The sequence below is a fragment of the Anomaloglossus baeobatrachus genome, chromosome 11 (assembly GCF_048569485.1).
Source record: "Anomaloglossus baeobatrachus isolate aAnoBae1 chromosome 11, aAnoBae1.hap1, whole genome shotgun sequence".
NCBI classification, from domain to species: domain Eukaryota; kingdom Metazoa; phylum Chordata; class Amphibia; order Anura; family Aromobatidae; genus Anomaloglossus; species Anomaloglossus baeobatrachus.
The window spans coordinates 42,269,280-42,289,486 of record NC_134363.1 but is presented as its reverse complement, the minus strand read 5'-3'; the positions used below and the strand labels follow the sequence as shown (position 1 = coordinate 42,289,486).

Here is a 20,207-nt window from a genome sequence, read left to right as displayed (position 1 = left end):
CAATTTAAAAGAACAGACAAACAGAATTCCTGTTCAATATAGATCTGTTGCAATACTGATTATTATGGAGGTTCTTTTACTTTAAAAAATATGCAGAACTTATTCCTTTCACATAATGAACCCCATAATAATCCATGTTCAATGTCATATTGTACACATTCAATATCAATTATCAACCTCGCGTCTCGATTTATACACTGTGCTAATAGATTGTTGCGCATAGTAGGAACGTTTCACACAGTTGAAGCTTCAGCAGAGGCTCAATTGTTATCTATATGAATTGTCGTAGCAATGGCGATGTGCACATTTCAGTTTGCACATTCCGTATGTCTATTCTATTTAAAGGAATAAACATACATAATTCCTGTTGTTTCAATACTGATTATTATGAAGGTTCTTTTAATTTAAAAAAAAATATGCAGATCTTATTCCTTACACATAATGGACCCCATAATAATCCATGATCAATGTGATATTGTACATATTCAACATCAATAATCACCCACCCTGAATGTCACGTTCCGATTTATATACTGTGCTTATATATTGTTCAGCATTCTAGGAACGTTTCGCACAGTGGAAGCTTCAGCAGAGGCTCAATTGTTGTCCATATGAATTGTCGTAGCTGTGGCGATGTTCAAATTTCAGTTTGCACATTCCGTTTGTCTATTCTATTTAAAGGAATAAACATACATAATTCCTGTTGTTTCAATACTGATTATTATGAAGGTTCTTTTAATTTAAAAAAAAATATGCAGAACTTATTCCTTTCACATCATGGACCCCATAATAATCCATGATCAATGTCATATTGTACACATTCAACATCAATTATCACCCACCCTGAATGTCACGTCCCGATTTATATACTGTGCTTATATATTGTTCAGCATTCTAGGAACGTTTCACACAGTGGAAGCTTCAGCAGAGGCTCATTTGTTGGCCATATGAATTGTCTTAGCTATGGCAATGTTCACATTTCAGTTTGCACATTCCGTTTGTCTATTCCATTTAAAGGAACAGACAAACAGAAGTCATGTGCAATGTCATATTGTACACTTTCAACATCAATTATCACCCATCCTGAAAGTCACATCTCGACTTATACACTGCGCTTATATATTGTTCCGCATTGTAGGAACGTTTCGCACAGTGGAAGCTTCAGCAGATGCTCAATTGTTGTCCATATGGATTGTCGTAGCTGTGGCGATGTTCAAATTTCAGTTTGCACATTCCGTTTGTCTATTCCATTTAAAGGAACAGACAAACAGAAGTCATGTGCAATGTCATATTGTACACCTTCAACATCAATTATCACCCATCCTGAAAGTCACATCTCGACTTATACACTGTGCTCATATATTGTTCCGCATTATAGGAACGTTTCGCACAGTGGAAGCTTCAGCAGAGGCTCAATTGTTGTCCATATGAATTGTCGTAACTGTGGCGATGTTGTTCACATTTCAGTTTGCACATTCAGTTTGTCTATCCCATTTAAAGGAACAGACAAAAATAATTCATGTTCAATGTAGATCCGTTGCTTCTTCTAAAAGGAAGAGGCAAACGGAGAAGAAGGAAAACCAGAAAAGGAAGGACCGTTAATGGAATAATGGCGATTTCTTCCTGCAGTCCTGGGGTAGAATATTTTATGATCACAATGTATATATATATATATATATATATATATATATTCTTCGGTCCTGCAGATGTTTCACCATATAACTGATATTGATATCGTAGAGTGTACCGCACATATCTGCAAACACGCTGTCCATCACTAACAGGCGGGACTTTGTGCCTTTTTTTCCTCATCTATCCCCCCACCCCCTCCTGGGATTTCTTGAGAAAGTTTAAAGGAAGGAGGGATCAGTCAATGAAAAGAAATCTCTAGTGAAAGTGGTGTAAGGTGATTGGTGGGAGGGGGTGTTATTGAGCCGGGAGTGGGATATACACTGCGGTGCACAAGGAAGTGCATGAGATAAATGAGCAGGGACATGCCGTGACCGGCTGACAGGGGTGTTACCACTTTTCGGCAGATCCTGGCTTATTGCAGGATACGAAATCAGCTCAGGTAGCAGAGCGACAAATCAGATCATTTCAAGGGACGCAGCCAGGGGGTCTCATTCCCTTTGTGTTACTCTCCTTGAAGAACACCTGTTCTACCTCACGTCTATGGAGACCCCGGAAGAGCAGAGAAGCCCAGAGAGGCAACCGAGGACTATACGCAAAAATGGCGCACGTTCGGGATCTCCGCATAGACTCAGGTGTCAACGACGAAGCGGTTCCTGCTCCACCAAGAGCGTCATCTCTTCCACCTCGGAAAGACGGAACGAGAGGGAGAGGAATAGGGTCAAGTTGGTCAATCTTGGTTTTGCGAAGCTGAGACAACATGTACCCCAAGCTCAGGGTCCCAATAAGAAGATGAGTAAAGTGGAGACCCTCCGGTCTGCCGTCGAGTATATACGTGCCCTACAAAGCCTTCTTTTGGATAGGCAAACAGGAGTGGAGGCGCAAGGAGGACCAAGCTCTGATGGACTCTCACCGTGTGGAAGCACCTGCTCAGTAGACTCGGGGTCCATGCCTTTGTCACCGGGGTCTTGTTCCCCATGTACATCTGAAGAGTGCTCTCGGGAGGACAGCAGTGTGTCAGATGCAGACTTCTTCTTGACATTGCATGGTTGGGGATAGCATCACTACGAGGTAGGTGCACCTGTAAAGACATCATTTAGCAAACGGGCAAACTGGGCATCCATTTCCTGGCTACTTAGGGTAGGATGTGCGATATGGGTACATGAGGTTGTTTAGGCGGATTTAAGAAAAAAATATTATGGTTCCGACAACCCATGCTTGAACTCTATCATATTTCCTATCATGTACATGGATTTGGAAATTCGCAATGCAAACAAGTCCAAGATCTCCAGTAGTCCGAATCTCCAAAATCTGCCTATGGGGATCAAATCAGGGTTGCCAACATCTGTATTTTCTTGGACAATCATTTCACATTTTTTCCCAGTATCCCCCCCCCCCCACCCAAAAAAAAATGGACAATTCCTTTAATTTTTATTTACAGTTGGAAACATTTTTACAAGTCAGTGTGGTTGTAATTCTTGTCATCTGCTAATATCAGAAACCTGAGCTCCTAGTCAATTTTAGGATTATGGTTTCTCAGTATGTCTGTTAAAAAAAAAACCATGAGCTCTTCAGAAATAAATTGTCACATCAGCAAATTGACACATAGAGTATATCACAGCGTGCGAGATCCTTTAATACTTTAATATTAACTTTTGTAAGCCTCCATTGATAGTCACAAAAAATATTAATTGGTCACATACAGGGAGATCTGATCTGTACAAGGAGTGATTGCAAGGACAGAAATGTCATTGGATGGCTTTTGATTAGTTTTCCCAAATTGTGGTTCACCAGATGTTGTTAAGGTCCCGTCACACAAAGAGATAAATCTTTGGCAGATCTGTGGTTGCAGTGAAATCATGGACATATTGTTCCATTTGTACACAGCCACAAACCTGGCACTAATTGTCCACAATTTCACTGCAACCACAGATCTGCCACAGATCTGCCACAGATCTGCCACAGATCTGCCACAGATCTATCTCTGTGTGTGACAGGGCCTTAAGACTACTAGTCCCATCAAGAAAATTGTGAAAAAAAAGACCATGCAATAGACCCAAAGCAAAAAAAGAGAGAAAGCAACAGAGAAAGACAGAGAGAAAGACAGAGAGAGAGAAAGAAATAGAGAGAGAAAGAGAAAAAGAGAGAGAAAGAGAGAAAAAGAGAGAGAGAAAAAGAGAGAGAGAGAGAGAGAGAAAGAAAAAGAGAGAGGGAGAGAAAAAGAGAGAGACAGAGAGAGCGAGAGAAAGAAAGAGAGAAAGCAAGAGAGAAAGAGAGGGAAAGAGAGAAAGAAATAGAGAGAGAAAGAGAAAAAGAGAGAGAAAGAGAGAAAAAGAGAGAGAGAAAAAGAGAGAGAGAAAAAGAGAGAGAGAAAGAAAAAGAGAGAGGGAGAGAAAAAGAGAGAGACAGAGAGAGCGAGAGAAAGAAAGAGAGAAAGCAAGAGAGAAAGAGAGGGAAAGAGAGAAAGAAATAGAGAGAGAAAGAGAAAAAGAGAGAGAAAGAGAGAAAAAGAGAGAGAGAAAAAGAGAGAGAGAGAGAGAAAGAAAAAGAGAGAGGGAGAGAAAAAGAGAGAGACAGAGAGAGTGAGAGAAAGAAAGAGAGAAAGCAAGAGAGAAAGAGAGGGAAAGAGAGAAAGAAATAGAGAGAGAAAGAGAAAAAGAGAGAAAGAGAGAAAAAGAGAGAGAGAAAAAGAGAGAGAGAAAAGAGAGAGAGAAAGAAAGAAAAAGAGAGAGGGAGAGAAAAAGAGAGAGACAGAGAAAGAAAGAGAGAAAGCAAGAGAGAAAGAGAGGGAAAGAGAGAAAGAAATAGAGAGAGAAAGAGAGAAAGAGAAAAAGAGAGAGAAAGAGAGAAAAAGAGAGAGAGAAAAAGAGAGAGAGAAAGAAAGAAAGAAAAAGAGAGAGGGAGAGAAAAAGAGACAGAGAGAGCGAGAGAAAGAAAGAGAGAAAGATGGAGAGAAAGAGAGGGAAAGAGAGAGAAAGCAAGAGAGAGAAAGAGAAAGAGAGAAAGCAAGAGAGAAAAAGAAAGAGAAAGCAAGAGAGAAAAAGAGAAAGAAAGAAATACAGAGAGAAAGCAAGAGAAAGACAGAGAAAGAAAGAGAAAAAGCAAGAGAGAAAGAAAGAGAAAGAAAGAAAAAGAGACAGAAGAAAGAAAGAAAAGAAAGAGAGAAAAAGAGAGAAACAAAAAGAGAGAAAGAAAGAGAGAGAGAAAGAGAGAGAAAGTAAGAGAGAAGAAAAAATGATAGAAAGAGAAAGACAGAGAGAAAGCAAGAGAGAAAAAAAGAGAGAGTGACGGAGGGAAAGAAAGAGAGAAAGAAAGTAAAAGAGACAGAAGAAAGAAAGAGAGAAGAAAGAGAGAAGAAAGAAAGAGAGAAGAAAGAAATATAGAAAGAGAGGAAGAGAAAGAGAGAAAGAGAGAGAAAGAGAGAGAGAGAAGAAAGAAAGAGAGAGAGAGAGAAGAAAGAGAAAGAAAGAGAAAGAAAGAAAGAAAGAAAGAAAGAAAGAAAGAAAGAAAGAAAGAAAGAAAGAAAGAAAGAAAGAAAAAGAAATAAAGAAGTCATGATTATGTGTCTACTCTGGTGTCTGGTTCTTTCCTCCTATACTTTGCATTTTGTCACTTTGCATTCCACCATCACCTTCTCCTATAAGCACAATTAGTCTTTACCTCCGTTCACAGATGCCTTGGCTTTTCCAGCAGAAGTTACTTGATTGTCAGCAGTCAGCAATAATACTAGATACAGTTCAAAAGCAGATATAAATGATGACTTGCCAATCAATATGAGACTATAACTCCCATCATGCTGTAACACAATATATCTTGACCCTTCTAAAAAAAAATAGGTGAGACGTAAATGGACTGCGTTGGTTGTGAGCCCCCTTTTCTACAGTCCTAAATAGCAATGACATTGTACCACATTCACTGCAGTTGGGATTGAGCTGTGAGCACATGTGGCGGAATGGACTCTGGTGTCTCAATGTCATCACCGGCATCCGGTCACTGTTTCATGAGGAACATAACACTCCGTTGAGATCAATAGGCATATGAGTAAGGTGCAGATGTCAATGGTCAACAATAGGCATAAAAAGAAGACAGCTGCACTCTGTAGTGATAAGATATGTGTAACAATGAATATGGGAATATAGACATGCATTACTGCTATCTAAAACATGTAAACACTTAGATACTTAGCACACAAAAGTGGCCAGTTTTATGTGAGCCCAACAGCCACGGCAAGGTGACCTCAACAATAGGCAGAGTTGTTCTTGCAGTTCCTCTCTTCTTTGGTTATTAAAAAAAAGTACAGGAGATGGGGTTCCCATTAGGGTGACCATCTTACTACTAGCACCTTTATGTTTTTAAAATTGGGGGTCCACTTTAGTGTTTACTACTTTAACCACAATAAAAGCTCCCAAGTGTTAGTGGGTGCACTTTTTTTTTTTTACAAAGAGCATAGAAGAACATGGCAGCCCACGTCTAATTACTGACACTCTGTTCCTATCATTAGGAGTCGTCTGCTTCTGTTTACTGATCCTCTTTCGTCTCACAGTCTAATGCACCAGGTCTTCATTCTTAAGAGTCTCATTATTTGCTGACTTTATCCCTCAAGACTTTGAGAATCTCAGTGTTTTCTTTATCCGCCTTTGTGAATCACAGGTTCTTTTCTATCACTGATGGTTTTGGAGTGGTTTATCATCCAGACCTAGGCGATCAAATAAACCCAAGTCAATTTTTTTATATTTCAATATATCACGTCACTTTTCTTGAAGGGGTTGTCTCATCGCTGATGGCAACTTTGTTTCTGCAATCAGCTGATTGCCAAAAGTCCTGGTCCTGGCACCCCAGGCAAATAACTGATTTTACCAGGAAAAGTCGCGAGAGATGATTAATCGTCTACGTAACGTCCAAATCTGGATCATAACTGATTTTACCAGGAGAAGTCGCAAATACTTATTAATCGTCTACGTAACTTCCAAATCTGGATCATAACTGATTTTACCAGGAGAAATCGTGAGAGATGATTAATCATTTACGTAACTTCCAAATCTGGATCATAACTGATTTTACCAGGAGAAGTTGCGAAAGATGATTAATCGTCTACGTAACTTCCAAATCTGGATCATAACTGATTTTACCAGGAGAAATCGCGAGAGATGGTTAATCGTCTATGTAACTTCCAAATCTGGATCATAACTGATTTTACCAGGAGAAGTTGCGAAAGATGATTAATCGTCTACGTAACTTCCAAATCTGGATCATAACTGATTTTACCAGGAGAAGTTGCGAAAGATGATTAATCATCTACGTAACTTCCAAATGTTGATCATAACTGATTTTACCAGGAGAAGTCGCGAGAGATGATTAATCGTCTACGTAACTTCCAAACCTGCATCATAGATGAGGATCCCAAGGAGACCCTTTTCTTTTTCTTTCATATGCCCTAATAGATCCTGATTAGAGTCCTACATCTCTCCACGTCACACTAAGCAACATCGCTAGCAACATCGCTGCTAACGAACAACTTTTGTGACGTAGCAGTGATGTTGCTAGTGATGTTGCTGTGTGTGACATCCAGCAACAACCTGGCCCCTGCTGTGAGGTCGTTGGTTGTTGCTGAATGTCCTGGGCCATTTTTTAGTTGTTGCCGTCCCGCTGTGAAGCGCACATCGCTGTGTGTGACAGCGAGACAGCAACAACTAAATGTGCAGGCAGCAGGAGCCGGCTTCTGCGGAGGCTGGTAACCAATGTAAACATCGGGTAACCAAGAAGCCCTGTCCTTGGTTACCCGATATTTACCTTTGTTACCAGCCTCCGCCGCTCTCACTGTCAGTGCCGGCTCCTGCTCTGTGCACATGTAGCTGCAGCACACATCGGGTTAATTAACCCGATGTGTGCTGTAACTAGGAGAGCAAGGAGCCAGCGCTAAGCATTGTGCGCTGCTCCCTGCTCTGTGCACATTTAGCTGCAGCACACATCGGGTAATTAACCCGATGTGTGCTGTAACTAGGAGAGCAAGGAGCCAGCGCTCAGTGTGCGCTGCTCCCTGCTCTGTGCACATTTAGCTGCAGCACACATCGGGTAATTAACCCGATGTGTGCTGTAACTAGGAGAGCAGGGAGCCAGCGCTCAGTGTGCGCTGCTCCCTGCTCTCTGCACGTGTAGCTCCGTGCGGTGGTAACCAAGGTAAATATCGGGTTGGTTACCCGATATTTACCTTAGTTACCAAGCGCAGCATCTTCCACGCGGCGCTGGGGGCTTGTCACTGGTTGCTGGTGAGCTCACCAGCAACTTGTGTAGCGACGCTCCAGCGATCCCTGCCAGGTCAGGTTGCTGGTGGGATCGCTGGAGCGTCGCAGTGTGACATCTCACCAGCAACCTCCTAGCAACTTACCAGCGATCCCTATCGTTGTTGGGATCGCTGGTAAGTTGCTTAGTGTGACTGGACCTTAACATCTCTACATTGGATCATACATGATGACATTGTTGGCCACCTTTGGTTATATTTTTCTTTTTTACCTAAATGCATATATTTGAGTCTAAAAACATTTTTGCCATTGAGTTTTTTCATTCTTCTATAGTTCCTCTGTTTGCTGGTTGCAGAATGAGATAACTAAGAATCTATCAGTGAGCTCTTTCTAACGGTTTTGTAACTTTTTTATCTCTCCTCTTACAGTACGTGCACACGATCGGCACCCGAAGCGTCCTGGACGCAGAGGGTCTTGAACTGCGGGGCTGCGGGTCTCCTTCACAGGAGACCGCAGTGGCCCGTACCCACAATCAGGGTTCAGTGTGCTGCGGTCTCTCTTGTGGATGCTTGCAACTCCGCAGCAAAGAATTGACATGTTTACAGCTCAGAAAGCCACACCGCAGGCCAGTTTTCGCTGTGGGCCGTAGACGCACAGTGGGCATAGGATTTCTAGAAATCCCATCCACTGTCCTTATACTGTAGAACGCAGCATTTTGGACGCTGCAAACACTGATCGTGAGCACATACCCTTACAGCTCATCTCATTTTAGCACCACTGACCACATCAAAGTTGAATGTGCAGCAAAACAAAAAGCCTATAAAAGATAAAATGCAACATTTTTAATGAAACACAAATGTGTGTTCGCTGGTTGCAGACTGAGATAACTAAGAATCTATCAGTGAGCTCATTCTAACGGTCTTGTAACTTTTTTATCTCACCTCTTTTAGCTATTCTCAGTTGATTTATAACCACATCAAAGTTGAATGTGCAGCAAAACAAAGAGTCTATAAAAGATAAAATGCAACATTTTTAATGAAACACAATTGTGTGTTTGCTGCTTGTAGAATGAGATAACTAAGACCTTATCAGTGAGCTCTTTTTAACAGTTTTGTAACTTTTTTCTCTCTCCTCTTTTAGCTCCTCTGAGTTGATTTATGACCACTGACCACATCAAAGTTAGATGTGCAGCAAAAAGATAAAATGCAACATTTTATCAATTACAGAATGAGATAACTAAGAATCTATCAGTGAGCTCATTTTTGTAACTTTTTTTTATCTCTCTTCTTTTAGCTATTCTCAGTTGGTTTATGACCACATCAAAGTTGAATGTGCAGCAAAGCAAAAAGCCTATAAAAGATAAAATACAACATTTTTAACCAAACATAATTGTGTGGCTGTTGAATGAGATATCTAAGAATCTATCAGCAAGCTTTTAGCTCCTCTCAGCTGATTTATGACCACTGACCACATCAAAGTTGAATATGCAGCAAAAAGATAAAATGCAACATTTTTAATTAAACATAATTGTGTGTTTACGTGTTGCAGAATGAGAAAACTAAGAATCTATCAGTGAGCTCATTTTTTAACTTTTTTATCTCTACTCTTTTAGTTTTTTCTAGTTGATTTATGACCACATCAAAGTTGAATGTGCAGCAAAACAAAAAGCCTATAAAATGCAACATTTTTAATGAAACATAATTGTGTGTTTGCTTGTTGCTGAATGAGAAAACTAAGAATCTATCAGTGAGCTCGTTCTAACGGTTTTGCAACTTTTGTATTTCTCCTCTTTTGGCTATTCTCAGTTGATTTATGACCACATCAAAGTTGAATGTGCAGCAAAACAAAGAGCCTATAAAAGATAAAATGCAACTTTTTTAATGAAACCCAATTGCAAAATAAACAATTTTTATCCCCAAGTACATACATATGGGTAAAACACTTAATTTTGCATTATTAGAAATAAACAGTCTCTTTTGTTGAAAAACAGCGCCACCACTGTCTTCAGGTTGGGTGCGGTATTGCAGCTTAACCATATTAATTTCAATGGATTTTTTTATTTTAGAGCCAGATTATTGAATATATTTTGCTATTTGCATATGTATATTGATTTTTTTTTTTTTTTTGTCCTTTAGGTCGATGGTGGGATCAGATTTGCAACAATATTTCTCATCAGGACTGGACTCTAAAAATGTTAATATATAAAGACATTATTTATATGTGAAGATGTATATATATATTTGCTGGCAGTGGACTACCATTTGTATTTAGGAGGGTCATATGTTTGGTAAATCAGTATTTTCGGTATGTTGAGGGGCGGGCAGTAAACCCCCTTTTATGCGTCTTTGTATTTACTATGTACTTTTTGATAATTAGTCAGAGGGACCACAAATCCAGCTCTTGAGAAGGGCTTTTAAGTGAGACCTATTGTATCCCGAAATCCCCATCCCTTTCTATGGATCAGAAAAGGCACTGTTTACCGAGAGCTTTCTCTCGCTCCGGGCTACATAAAGGACTGAATCTCGCAGCCGATATTCATTCTGCTAATGGATCCGAGAGTAAACAGAGCCAGACAGACCCTGCGTACTGCAAAAATAATATATACATCAAAAAGCCTTTTTTTTATGGCTTAGTACCTCAGTGACAAAGATGGGCCATTGCATTGGTTGTCAGATTATACTAAGTGCCCTGTGACCTATTAACCTTTTCATTCAGGCATCATCACTACCCGCCATGTCAGCACCACTCACTCAACCCAATTTTATTTTTAACGCAATTATTGCCATGTACAACTACTAGTAGACCTTCCAATGGACCAAGGTAGACCCACCAGCTGGTTATCATAATTGGTCATTTATAACTACTTGTAGACCTTCCAATGGATCAAGGTAGACCCACCAGCTGGTTATCATAATTGGTCATTTACAACTACTAGTAGACCTTCCAATGGACCAAGGTAGACCCACCAGCTGGTTATCATAATTGGTCATTTACAAGTACTAGTAAACCTTCCAATGGATCAAGGTAGACCCACCAGCTGGTTATAATAATTGGTCATTTACAACTACTAGTAGACCTTCCAATGGATCAAGGTAAACCCACCAGCTGGTTTGTCATAATTGGTCATTTACATCTACTAGTAGACCTTCCAATGGATCAAGGTAGACCCACCAGCTGGTTATCTTAATTGGTCATTTACAACTACTAGTAGTCGACCTCCAAATGGACCAAGGTAGACCCACCAGCTGGATATCATAATTGGTCATTTACAACTACTAGTAGACCTTCCAATGGACCAAGGTAGACCCACCAGCTGGTTATCATAATTGGTCATTTACAACTACTAGTAGACCTTCCAATTGACCAAGGTAGACCCACCAGCTGGTTATCATAATTAGGAAACATCCAAAGACCCCATACCTCCCATGTAGTCACTCCACACACACCAGATTCAAATATCTTACTTAAAGAGGTCTTGTCACCCCATATTTTATCTTAAACTGAGCACCCCTTCCAATTGCCCCCATTTTACTGATTCAGGAACAGTTTTTCTTTTTCGTCTGTGCCCCTCCATTCCAAAGTTATGCCCCCCAGAAAAATATCCAAATGTTCCCTTTAATCAAGTGCGCGTGTAGCACAGAACTTCTCTAGCCAATCAAGACACAGCCATGCCCACATACAAGTTCTATGGTACACGCCCAGTTAGTTGAGTGGTGAATTTATGTTTTTTTTCCGGAGTGCATAACTTTGGAATGGAGGGGCACAGAAGAAAAAGAAAAACTGTTCCAAAATCAGTAGAACATCAGAAATTGAAGGATTAACTCAGTTTAAACTAAAAATTCAGAGAAATATTCCCTTTAATACTCTATAACCCATCTATTACAGCTAGTTCTCTCAACATGCACTGGGTTAGAGACATCCATACAATTAAAAAAGTAACCAATTGGGACATTATTAGGGGCTGCAATCCCCTATACTGCAGTCATGCCAATAGATATTGATGTAGACTAAGGACCTGCACTGCCGACCATTGGGAGATATTAGTGTCCTGTCATTAAAGGGATAAAAAGGACCAGTGTTGGCTGCTTATGGCTCTTTCAGTCACTCCGATGTCTCATTGTCTAAATATTTGACTCTACTGGGTCTGGGTAGTCCACCAGTGTTGGCTACTTATGGCTCATTCAGTCACGTCGGTGATGCATTGTCTAAATGCTTCACTCTACTGAGTCTGGGTAGTCCAAAGGCCCTGGTGACACATTGTCTAAATGCTTCACTCTACTGGGTCTGGGTGGTCCAGAGGCCCTGGTGACGCATTGTCCAAATGCTTCACTCTACTGGGTCTGGGTGGCCCAAAGGCCCTGGTGACGCATTGTCTAAATGCTTCACTCTACTGGGTCTGGGTGGTCCAAAGGCTAAATGCTTCACTCTACTGTATCTGGGTAGTCCATCGGCCTCCTTATGCATTAGATGAAAGTTGGCTCAACCCAATGGACCGGTGGTCATCTAATGTGCAAAATTATGGGAAAAAATGATGAGTCAGTTGGAACTTCAACACTCGATACTTTCATTATGGTAGATACGCCTCTGCCCATGGTGTTTGCCAGCTGCTTTCTCCTGTCTTGCCGTTGAAGGTTTTCATCTCTATGGGAGAGTCGGAAGAGATAGCTTCTTGCCGAATTTAAGCTACTTCATGTGTATAACCAGTTTAGCCCAATCACTAACAACAACTTTGCTATTAGGACCTTTATGACCATCCATGATGGGTTGAACTTGATGGACTTAAGTCTACCTTCAACCTTAAACACTATGAAACTATGATTCTTTACTACAGTTACACAATAATCCAATGCCTCTCCCGGTCCTGCCCAATCCATGTCTTACCAATGAGAATAACCTGTGCCTTCATGCACTACCAACTAGAACCCCACCAGACTGGTCAATATGGCTAAAAAGACCAATGGTTGCCCACCAATGGCCCATACAGTCACCCCAATAATGCAATATTGATACGTATCTACCTCCAATTGCTAGTACTAGTTATATTTAAGACGGAGTCGACTGAGACTACCTTTGTAATTTGTTAGTCAAAGCACTGATACTTGGGATCCCTCGTGAAATATATATATTTGCATTGAAACGTGTATGTTATTTGTTCAGTCACCTACTCCAAAGCCACAATGCACAGACGGGAGAATGTAGAAGAACCCATGAATCATGGCGACTGTCTGAAATTGGAGCCAATGCTCTATGTAAATAGAAGATGTACCGAGGACCCTCGCTTACCCAGCTTCTGCCCTGACCTGTAAAGACTTGTGCCTATAAAGTGTCCGACATCCAAGAAATCACCATCGAGAGTCTCCAAGTGCACAATGGGATTGCACTTTAACCATACTGCCTATAACGACCGACACTCGACAAGTGACCGCTGATTCCCGAACTCTTAACTTATTTATTTGTAGATAATTTCTTTTTACTTACAGATTTTCTAACCCGCACATTAAGCTATTTTTCTAATTAAAAAAACTGAAAATGTTTTTTTTATTGTATTATAACTTGTGTTCTTTTTTGTATTAATTGAGAAAAAAATGGAAAAAAACCCATATGGAATAGTTGCCTTCTAGTAGAACCTGTGCAAATACCACTCATGTTTGTGATCTTTAAAGGGGTCGTCAATATCCTTAACTGGAACCTGTCACCAGATTTGGGGCCTATAAGCTGTGGCCACCACCAGTAGGCTCTTATATACACATTCTAACATGCCGTATATAAAAGCCGAGGCCGCTGTGTACAACATAGAGATCCCTTTATAATACTCACCTAAAGGGTGGTGCGGTGCAGACTGGTCGGATGGGTGTCTCCGTTCTCCGGTATCAGCACCTCCTCTTTCGGCCATCTTTGTCCTCCTTCTTCTGAAGCCTGGGTGCATGACGCGTGATACGGTCAACCACACTAGCCGGCATTGAGGTCCTGTGCAGGCACACTTTGTTCTGCCCTGAGCAGAGCAGATCAAAAGTATTATAGTGCGCTTGCTCAGGACCTCACTGCCGGCTAGCGTGGATGACGTAGGATGCGTCATGCACCCAGGCTTCAAAAGAAGGAAAACAAAGATGGCCAAAGAGGAGGTGCCGGTACCAAAGAATGGAGACACCCATCCAACCAGTTTGTACCGCACCGCCATTTAGGTGAGTATTATAAAGGGATTTTTATGTTCTTCACAGCGGCCTGGGGTCTTATATACAGTACTAGAAGGTGGCCCAATTCTAACGTATCGGGTAGTCTAGAATGTGTATGTAGGTTAGCAGATTAAATAATAATGTAATAAATGGATTGGATGGGTTAGGTTTAATTTAGTATGCTTATAATTGTTTATTGGTTTAAAAACGACAAATAGAAGAAACAGTTTTATTTTCAATAATTTATTACATAATGAATTGGCTTCAAAAATGCTTTGCTTATTTACCCAATGTGTACCATAGTTACCAGCGTACGGCGACTCCCAGACACGTGTGTCGTGAGCCGGGGTAAACTGGTAAGCATGGTACACATTGGATAACAAACCAAAGCCCTTTCCATAGTTACAGGATTGTGTACCATTGTTACCAGTGTACGTCGTTAAGCTGATAACCATGGTGCACATTGGGTAACTATGCAAAGCGACAGTGCTGGTTCATTTTTTGCTTGTTGATCTCCTGCTGTGCAGCATGCATCGGCGTGTTTGACAGCGGGAGACCAACGATCTGAATGGGCAGGTAGCCGTTGTACGCTGGTAACCATGGTAAACAATTGGGTAAGTAAGCAAAGCGCTTTCCATAGTTACCCGATTGTATACCATGGCTACCAGCGTACACCGGCTCCAGCACACGTGTGCTGGGAGCCGGGGTAAGCTGGTAACCATGGTACACATTCGGGTAAGTAAGCAAAGCGCTTTCCATAGTTACAGGATTGTGTACCATGGCTACCAGCGTACGTCGGTAAGCTGGTAACTATGGTACACATCAGGTAACTATGCAAAGCAACAGTGCTGGTTAATTTTGTGCTTCTTGGTCTCCTGGTGTGCAGCACGCATCAGCGTGTTTGACAGCGGGAGACCAACGATCTGATTGGGCAGGGAGCCGTTGTACGCTGGTAACCATGGTACATATTCGAGTAAGTAAGCAAAGCGCTTTCCATAGTTACAGGATTGTGTACCATGGCTACCAGCGTACGTCGGTAAGCTGGTAACTATGGTACACATCAGGTAACTATGCAAAGCAACAGTGCTGGTTAATTTTGTGCTTCTTGGTCTCCTGGTGTGCAACACGCATCAGCGTGTTTGACAGCGGGAGACCAACGATCTGAATGGGCAGGGAGCCGGGGTAAGCTAGAAACCAGGGTACACATCGGGTAACTATGCAAAGCGGTTTCTATAGTTACCTAATGTGTACACTGGTTAACAGTGTACACCGGCTCCGGCACACGTGTGCCCGGAGTCGGGGTAAGCTAGTAACCATGGTACACATTGGGTAACTATTCAAAGTGACAGTGCTGGTTCATTTTTTGTTTGTTGGTCTCCTGCTGTGCAGCACGCATCGGCGTGCTTAACAGCGGGAGAGCAACGATCTTAATGGGCAGGGAGCCGGCATACGCTGGTAACCATGGTACACAATCGGGTAAGTAAGCCAAGTGGTTTCCATGGTTACCCGATGTGTACCATGTTTACCAGCGTACGCTGGTTCCGACACGATCCCAGCAACGCAACGGTATGTCTCGGCTGGCTTGCCGGTGTGGGCTTCCGGGGGGTGCAGAAGTCACCTGGGAGTCTTCGGGGAATACGTGCGGGGGTGGGGCCAGGCCGAGCGTCCAATGTGTGAGGGGGGCGGGGTCAGGCCGAACGTTTAATGCATGCGGGGGGCGGGGTCTGGCTGAACGGCCAATGTGTGTAGGGGGCGGGGCCTGGCCGAGTTGCTAATCCGTGCGGGGGCGTGGCTCGGGTAACTATGCAAAGCGGTTTCCATAGTTACCCGATGTGTACCATGGTTACCAGCATACCCCGGCTCCAGCACACGTGTGCTGGAAGCCAGGGTAAGCTAGTTACATCAGGTAACTAAGGAAAGCGGTTTCTATAGTTACCCGATGTGTACTATAGTTACCAGCCTATGCCGGCTCTGGCACATGTGTGCTGGGAGCCGGGGTAAGCTAGTGATTTCACACATCCGGCCCGCTCCCGTACACTGTGTACAGTACACTGGCAGCGCCACAACTTCCTGGTCACATGACAACACGTGATCGGAGGTTGTTGCGCGGCCACTGTAGTGTACACAGTGCACGGGATCGCGCCAGATCTGACAAAGTGGAGAAAAGGTAAGTATTAAAAGCGACAGTGCTGACGTGTGCCGGGGCCGGGGTAAGCTAGTTACATTGGGTAACTAAGGAAAGCGGTTTCTATAGTTACCTGATGTGTACTCTAGTTACCAGCCTACGCCGGCTCTGGCACACGTGTCCCGGGAGCCGGTGTAAGCTAGTGGTTTAACACATTCGGCCTTTTTTCCACTTTGTCCTGCCGATGTGGGCTTCCGGGGCTGCAGCAGTCACCTGGGAGTCGGGGCTCTGTGTGGGTTCTAGGAATGCGTGGGGGGGGGCGGGGCCAGGGCGAGCGTCCAATGCGTGAGGGGGCGGGGCCTGGCCGAGCGGCCAATCCGTGGGGGGGCGGGGCCAGGCCGAGCCCAGCGGCCAATCCGCTGGTTGTCACTGTAACGACACAATTGTCACTGTAACGACACAATTTTGGAGCAAGAAAGACAGACAGACAGAATAAGGCAATTATATATATAGATGTTAGAATGCTGTATATAAGAGACCACTGGTGGTGGCCGCAGCTTATAGGCCCCAAATCTGGTGGCAGGTTCCCTTTAATTTTTTTCCTTAAACCTTAGAACGGAATAAAATACGAAAGTTAATACTTAGCTTAGTTCATCCACTACATCCAGGTTCCCCATCAGTCTCTATCCTGCCTTCAGTGTCAAATGTTTTACTTGGACATGGGACTGCTGCAGCCAATTAATGGCTGCAGGGGACATCACTGAGCTCACTACTTTAGCCAGAAATTGGTTGTAACAAGTCAAATACATCTGTGTTGGTATGTTAATGCTAGACATCAGGATACAGAGACCAATGGGGAGCTTGAGAAACTGCGACATTGTTGTCAATAAGATACTCTTTTCTATCTACCATTCTAAGGCCACTTTCACATTGCATTCTGATCTCCATTCAGTGATCCCGTGTCGGAGCTTCTGTCCAAACCCCATGCAAAATGCGTTTTGGTTGTATGCACCAACGGACGGGGCCATTGACTATAGTGGTGCAGACAGAGTCACCGTGCTCTCTATCGTGCACCATTTTTGGCAGTATATGCCTGTTGGGGGTGAACACCAAGACGTAGTAGGGGAGTCCTCCTCCAGGAATGGTATACTCCTGAAAAATGGTGCACAATAGAGCACACGTTGACTCCTTCTGCACCATTATAGTCAGTGGCCCCGTCCGAAACCCATTTTGTGCGGGGTTTGGACGAAAACCCGATGGGACCACTGAAAGGAGATCAGAACTCAATGTGAAAGGAGTCTAAAGGTTACTTTACACACAACGATATCGTTAACGATATATCGTCAGGGTCACTGTGTTCGTGACGCACATCTGGCGCCGTTACCGATATCGTTGTGTGTGACTAAAAGGAGCGACGGTCAACGATTGGAAAAACGTCAAAAATTGTTGATCATTGACACGTCGCTCCTTTTCATAATATCGTTGGTGGTGCATGCCGCTGGTTGTTCATCGTTTCTGCGGCATCACACATCGCTATGTGTGACACCGCAGGGACGACGACCATCTCCTTACCTGCGTCCACCGGCAATGAGGAAGGAAGGAGGTGGGCGGCATGTTCCGGCCGCACACCTCCTTCACTCCTCTGCTATTTGGCGGCTGCTTAGTGATGCCGCTGTGACGCCAAACGAACCTCCCCCTTAAAGGAGAGATTGTTCGGTGTCTCCAGCGACATCGCTAAGCAGGTATGTGCATGTGACGCTGCCGTAGCGATATTGTTCGCTACGGCAGCGATCAGCTCCATGACGAAACAGCGACGTGGGCGGGTGCTATCGCACACGACATTGCTAGCGATGTCGCAGCGTGTAAAGCACCCTTAAGGCTTTGGTGAAGATAAGGTTCTATACTGCCCATAAAAGGGTTAATCATTTTTCATTGCAACGATTCCCTGATGAAAAGTTGATCACTAGGTAAAGTGTGGGGGAACCAGGCAGCAAGTGTTCAGTTCACCTACCGTATCACCACAGGAGAAATTAAGCATTACACTTTAGCCATTATAATCAACCATATGTTAGTGAACTACATAGATGTAATGAATACTATATCCGCTTTCCATCTTAGATATCAGATAAGGATTCCAACATGTGTTTTTTTTAACTATCCCACCTCTTTAGTAGAGATGATCGAACCGGTCCCGGTTCCAAGGTGTCCAAAAGGTGACAAACAACTCACAACACAACACAAACACATGGGAAAGTGACAAGGACATATACTCATGAGAAAACAAAAGAGCATGACAAGGAAAAAGAGGAGGAGACACAGATATAGGCATGGCACGCCCTTCTAAAATCATGTAAAACACCGCAAGGTTACTCCAAGCGGAGTCTCCCTTTTTTCCAAAAATTGTGCCCCACACACACCCACCCCTTCAGTGGCAGCAGTTGTGCCCCAGTTGTACACTTCACAGCTACATTTGCATCAAGCACATTCAAAAATACGCCATTCTTAACCGTCCCCAGGATGACACCGGGGTAGGTAGCAAAGTCTTTCCTGAACCATGACTTGTTCATCTTGGCTCCTTTTAAAAAACAATGTAAGCAAGGGTTACTCCAATCGGAGTCTCCCTTTTTTCCAAAAATTGAGCCACACAGACACCCACCCCATCAGTGGCAGCACTTGTGCCCTAGTTGCAAACATGATGTTTTGATTTGCATGAAGCACATTCCAAATCCACAAGCATTTACTCTCCCCAGGATGACACAGGGGTAGTAAATTCCTTCTGGATCCATGACTTGTTCTTTTTGATGAACGTCAGTGTGTCCACATTGTCACTGGACAGACGCATGCGCTTATCTGTCAGCACACACCCAGCAGCACTGAATACACGTTCAGAGACAACGCTGGCAGCTGGACACGACAAAATCTCCAAGGCGTAAGTGGAGAGCTCTGGCCATTTTTCTAGATTTGAAGCCCAAAATGAGCAAGGCTCCATTTGCAAAGTCATGGCATCGATGTTCATTTGGAGATACTCCTGTATCATCCTCTCCAGCCGTTGACTATGTGTCAGACTTGTTGTCTCTGGTGGCCTTGCAAAGGAGGGTCTAAAAAAATTATGAAAAGATTCCATAAAATTGCTGTTACCAGCACCAGATACGGTCCTACTGGTACGGGTAGACTGTTGAAGATGACGAGACCGTTCCATGTTTGTCAAGTTACAACTGAGAGAATCACTCCCTGCACCTGCACGGTTGTTTGGTGGAAAAGCCGAGCTAAGATCGAGTAACAGCTTCTGCTGATACTCCTGCATACGTGCGTCCCTTTCTATGGCTGGAATTATGTCACAAAATTTGGACTTGTACCGGGGATCTAATAGTGTGGCAAGCCAGTAGTCATCGTCACTTCTAATTTTGACAATACGAGGGTCATGTTGGAGGTAGTGCAACAAGAAGGCACTCATGTGTCTTGCGCAGCCATGCGGACCAAGTCCACGCTGTGTTTGTGGCATAGAGGTGCTAACCGTTCTTTCTTCCTCTGACATCTCCCCCCAACCTCTTTCAACAGAAATTTGACCAAGGTCTCCCTCATCCGCTGAGTCTTCCATGTCCATGGACAGTTCGTCCTCCATTTCTTCATGTTCTCCTGCACCTTCCTCAACATTTCGCCTGCTACCATGCGCCCTTGTTGATCCCTGCCCCCATGGTCCCATGCCTGCCGCGTTGGTGATGATGAACGTCTGGACCTTGGTGATGTTGTTGTGTCTTGCGCATATGAATCCTCCTGTAGTTCCTCCCCTTCCTGTTGTCCCACCCCCTGACTCCGAATAGTGTTTAGCGTGTGCTCCAGCATGTAAATGACTGGAATCGTCATGCTGATAATGGCATTGTCAGCGCTAAACATATTCGTCGCCATGTCGAAACTGTGCAGAAGGGTGCATAGGTCCTTAATCTGAGACCACTCCATCAGGGTGATCTGCCCCACCTCTGCATCTCGTTGGCCCAGGCTATACGTCATGACGTATTGCACCAGGGCTTGGCGGTGCTGCCA

The 20,207-nt window shown here is 43.4% G+C and overlaps 1 protein-coding gene across 1 annotated transcript; it reads left to right on the top strand.

Moving 5' to 3' along the window:
• Positions 1 to 1,994: 1,994 nt before the first annotated feature.
• LOC142257142 (achaete-scute homolog 1-like) lies at positions 1,995 to 13,414 on the top strand. Its single transcript, XM_075329253.1, has 2 exons — positions 1,995 to 2,700; positions 10,004 to 13,414. Exon 1 carries the CDS (start codon positions 2,173 to 2,175, stop codon positions 2,686 to 2,688), a length of 516 nt encoding a protein of 171 aa, XP_075185368.1. The 5' UTR covers positions 1,995 to 2,172; the 3' UTR covers positions 2,689 to 2,700; positions 10,004 to 13,414.
• The last annotated feature ends 6,793 nt before the right edge of the window (positions 13,415 to 20,207 follow it).

Excerpts from the sequence above, each read along its gene's own strand:
- LOC142257142 (XM_075329253.1), top strand. The coding sequence starts at position 2,173 with ATGGAGACCCCGGAAGAGCAGAGAAGCCCAGAGAGGCAACCGAGGACT.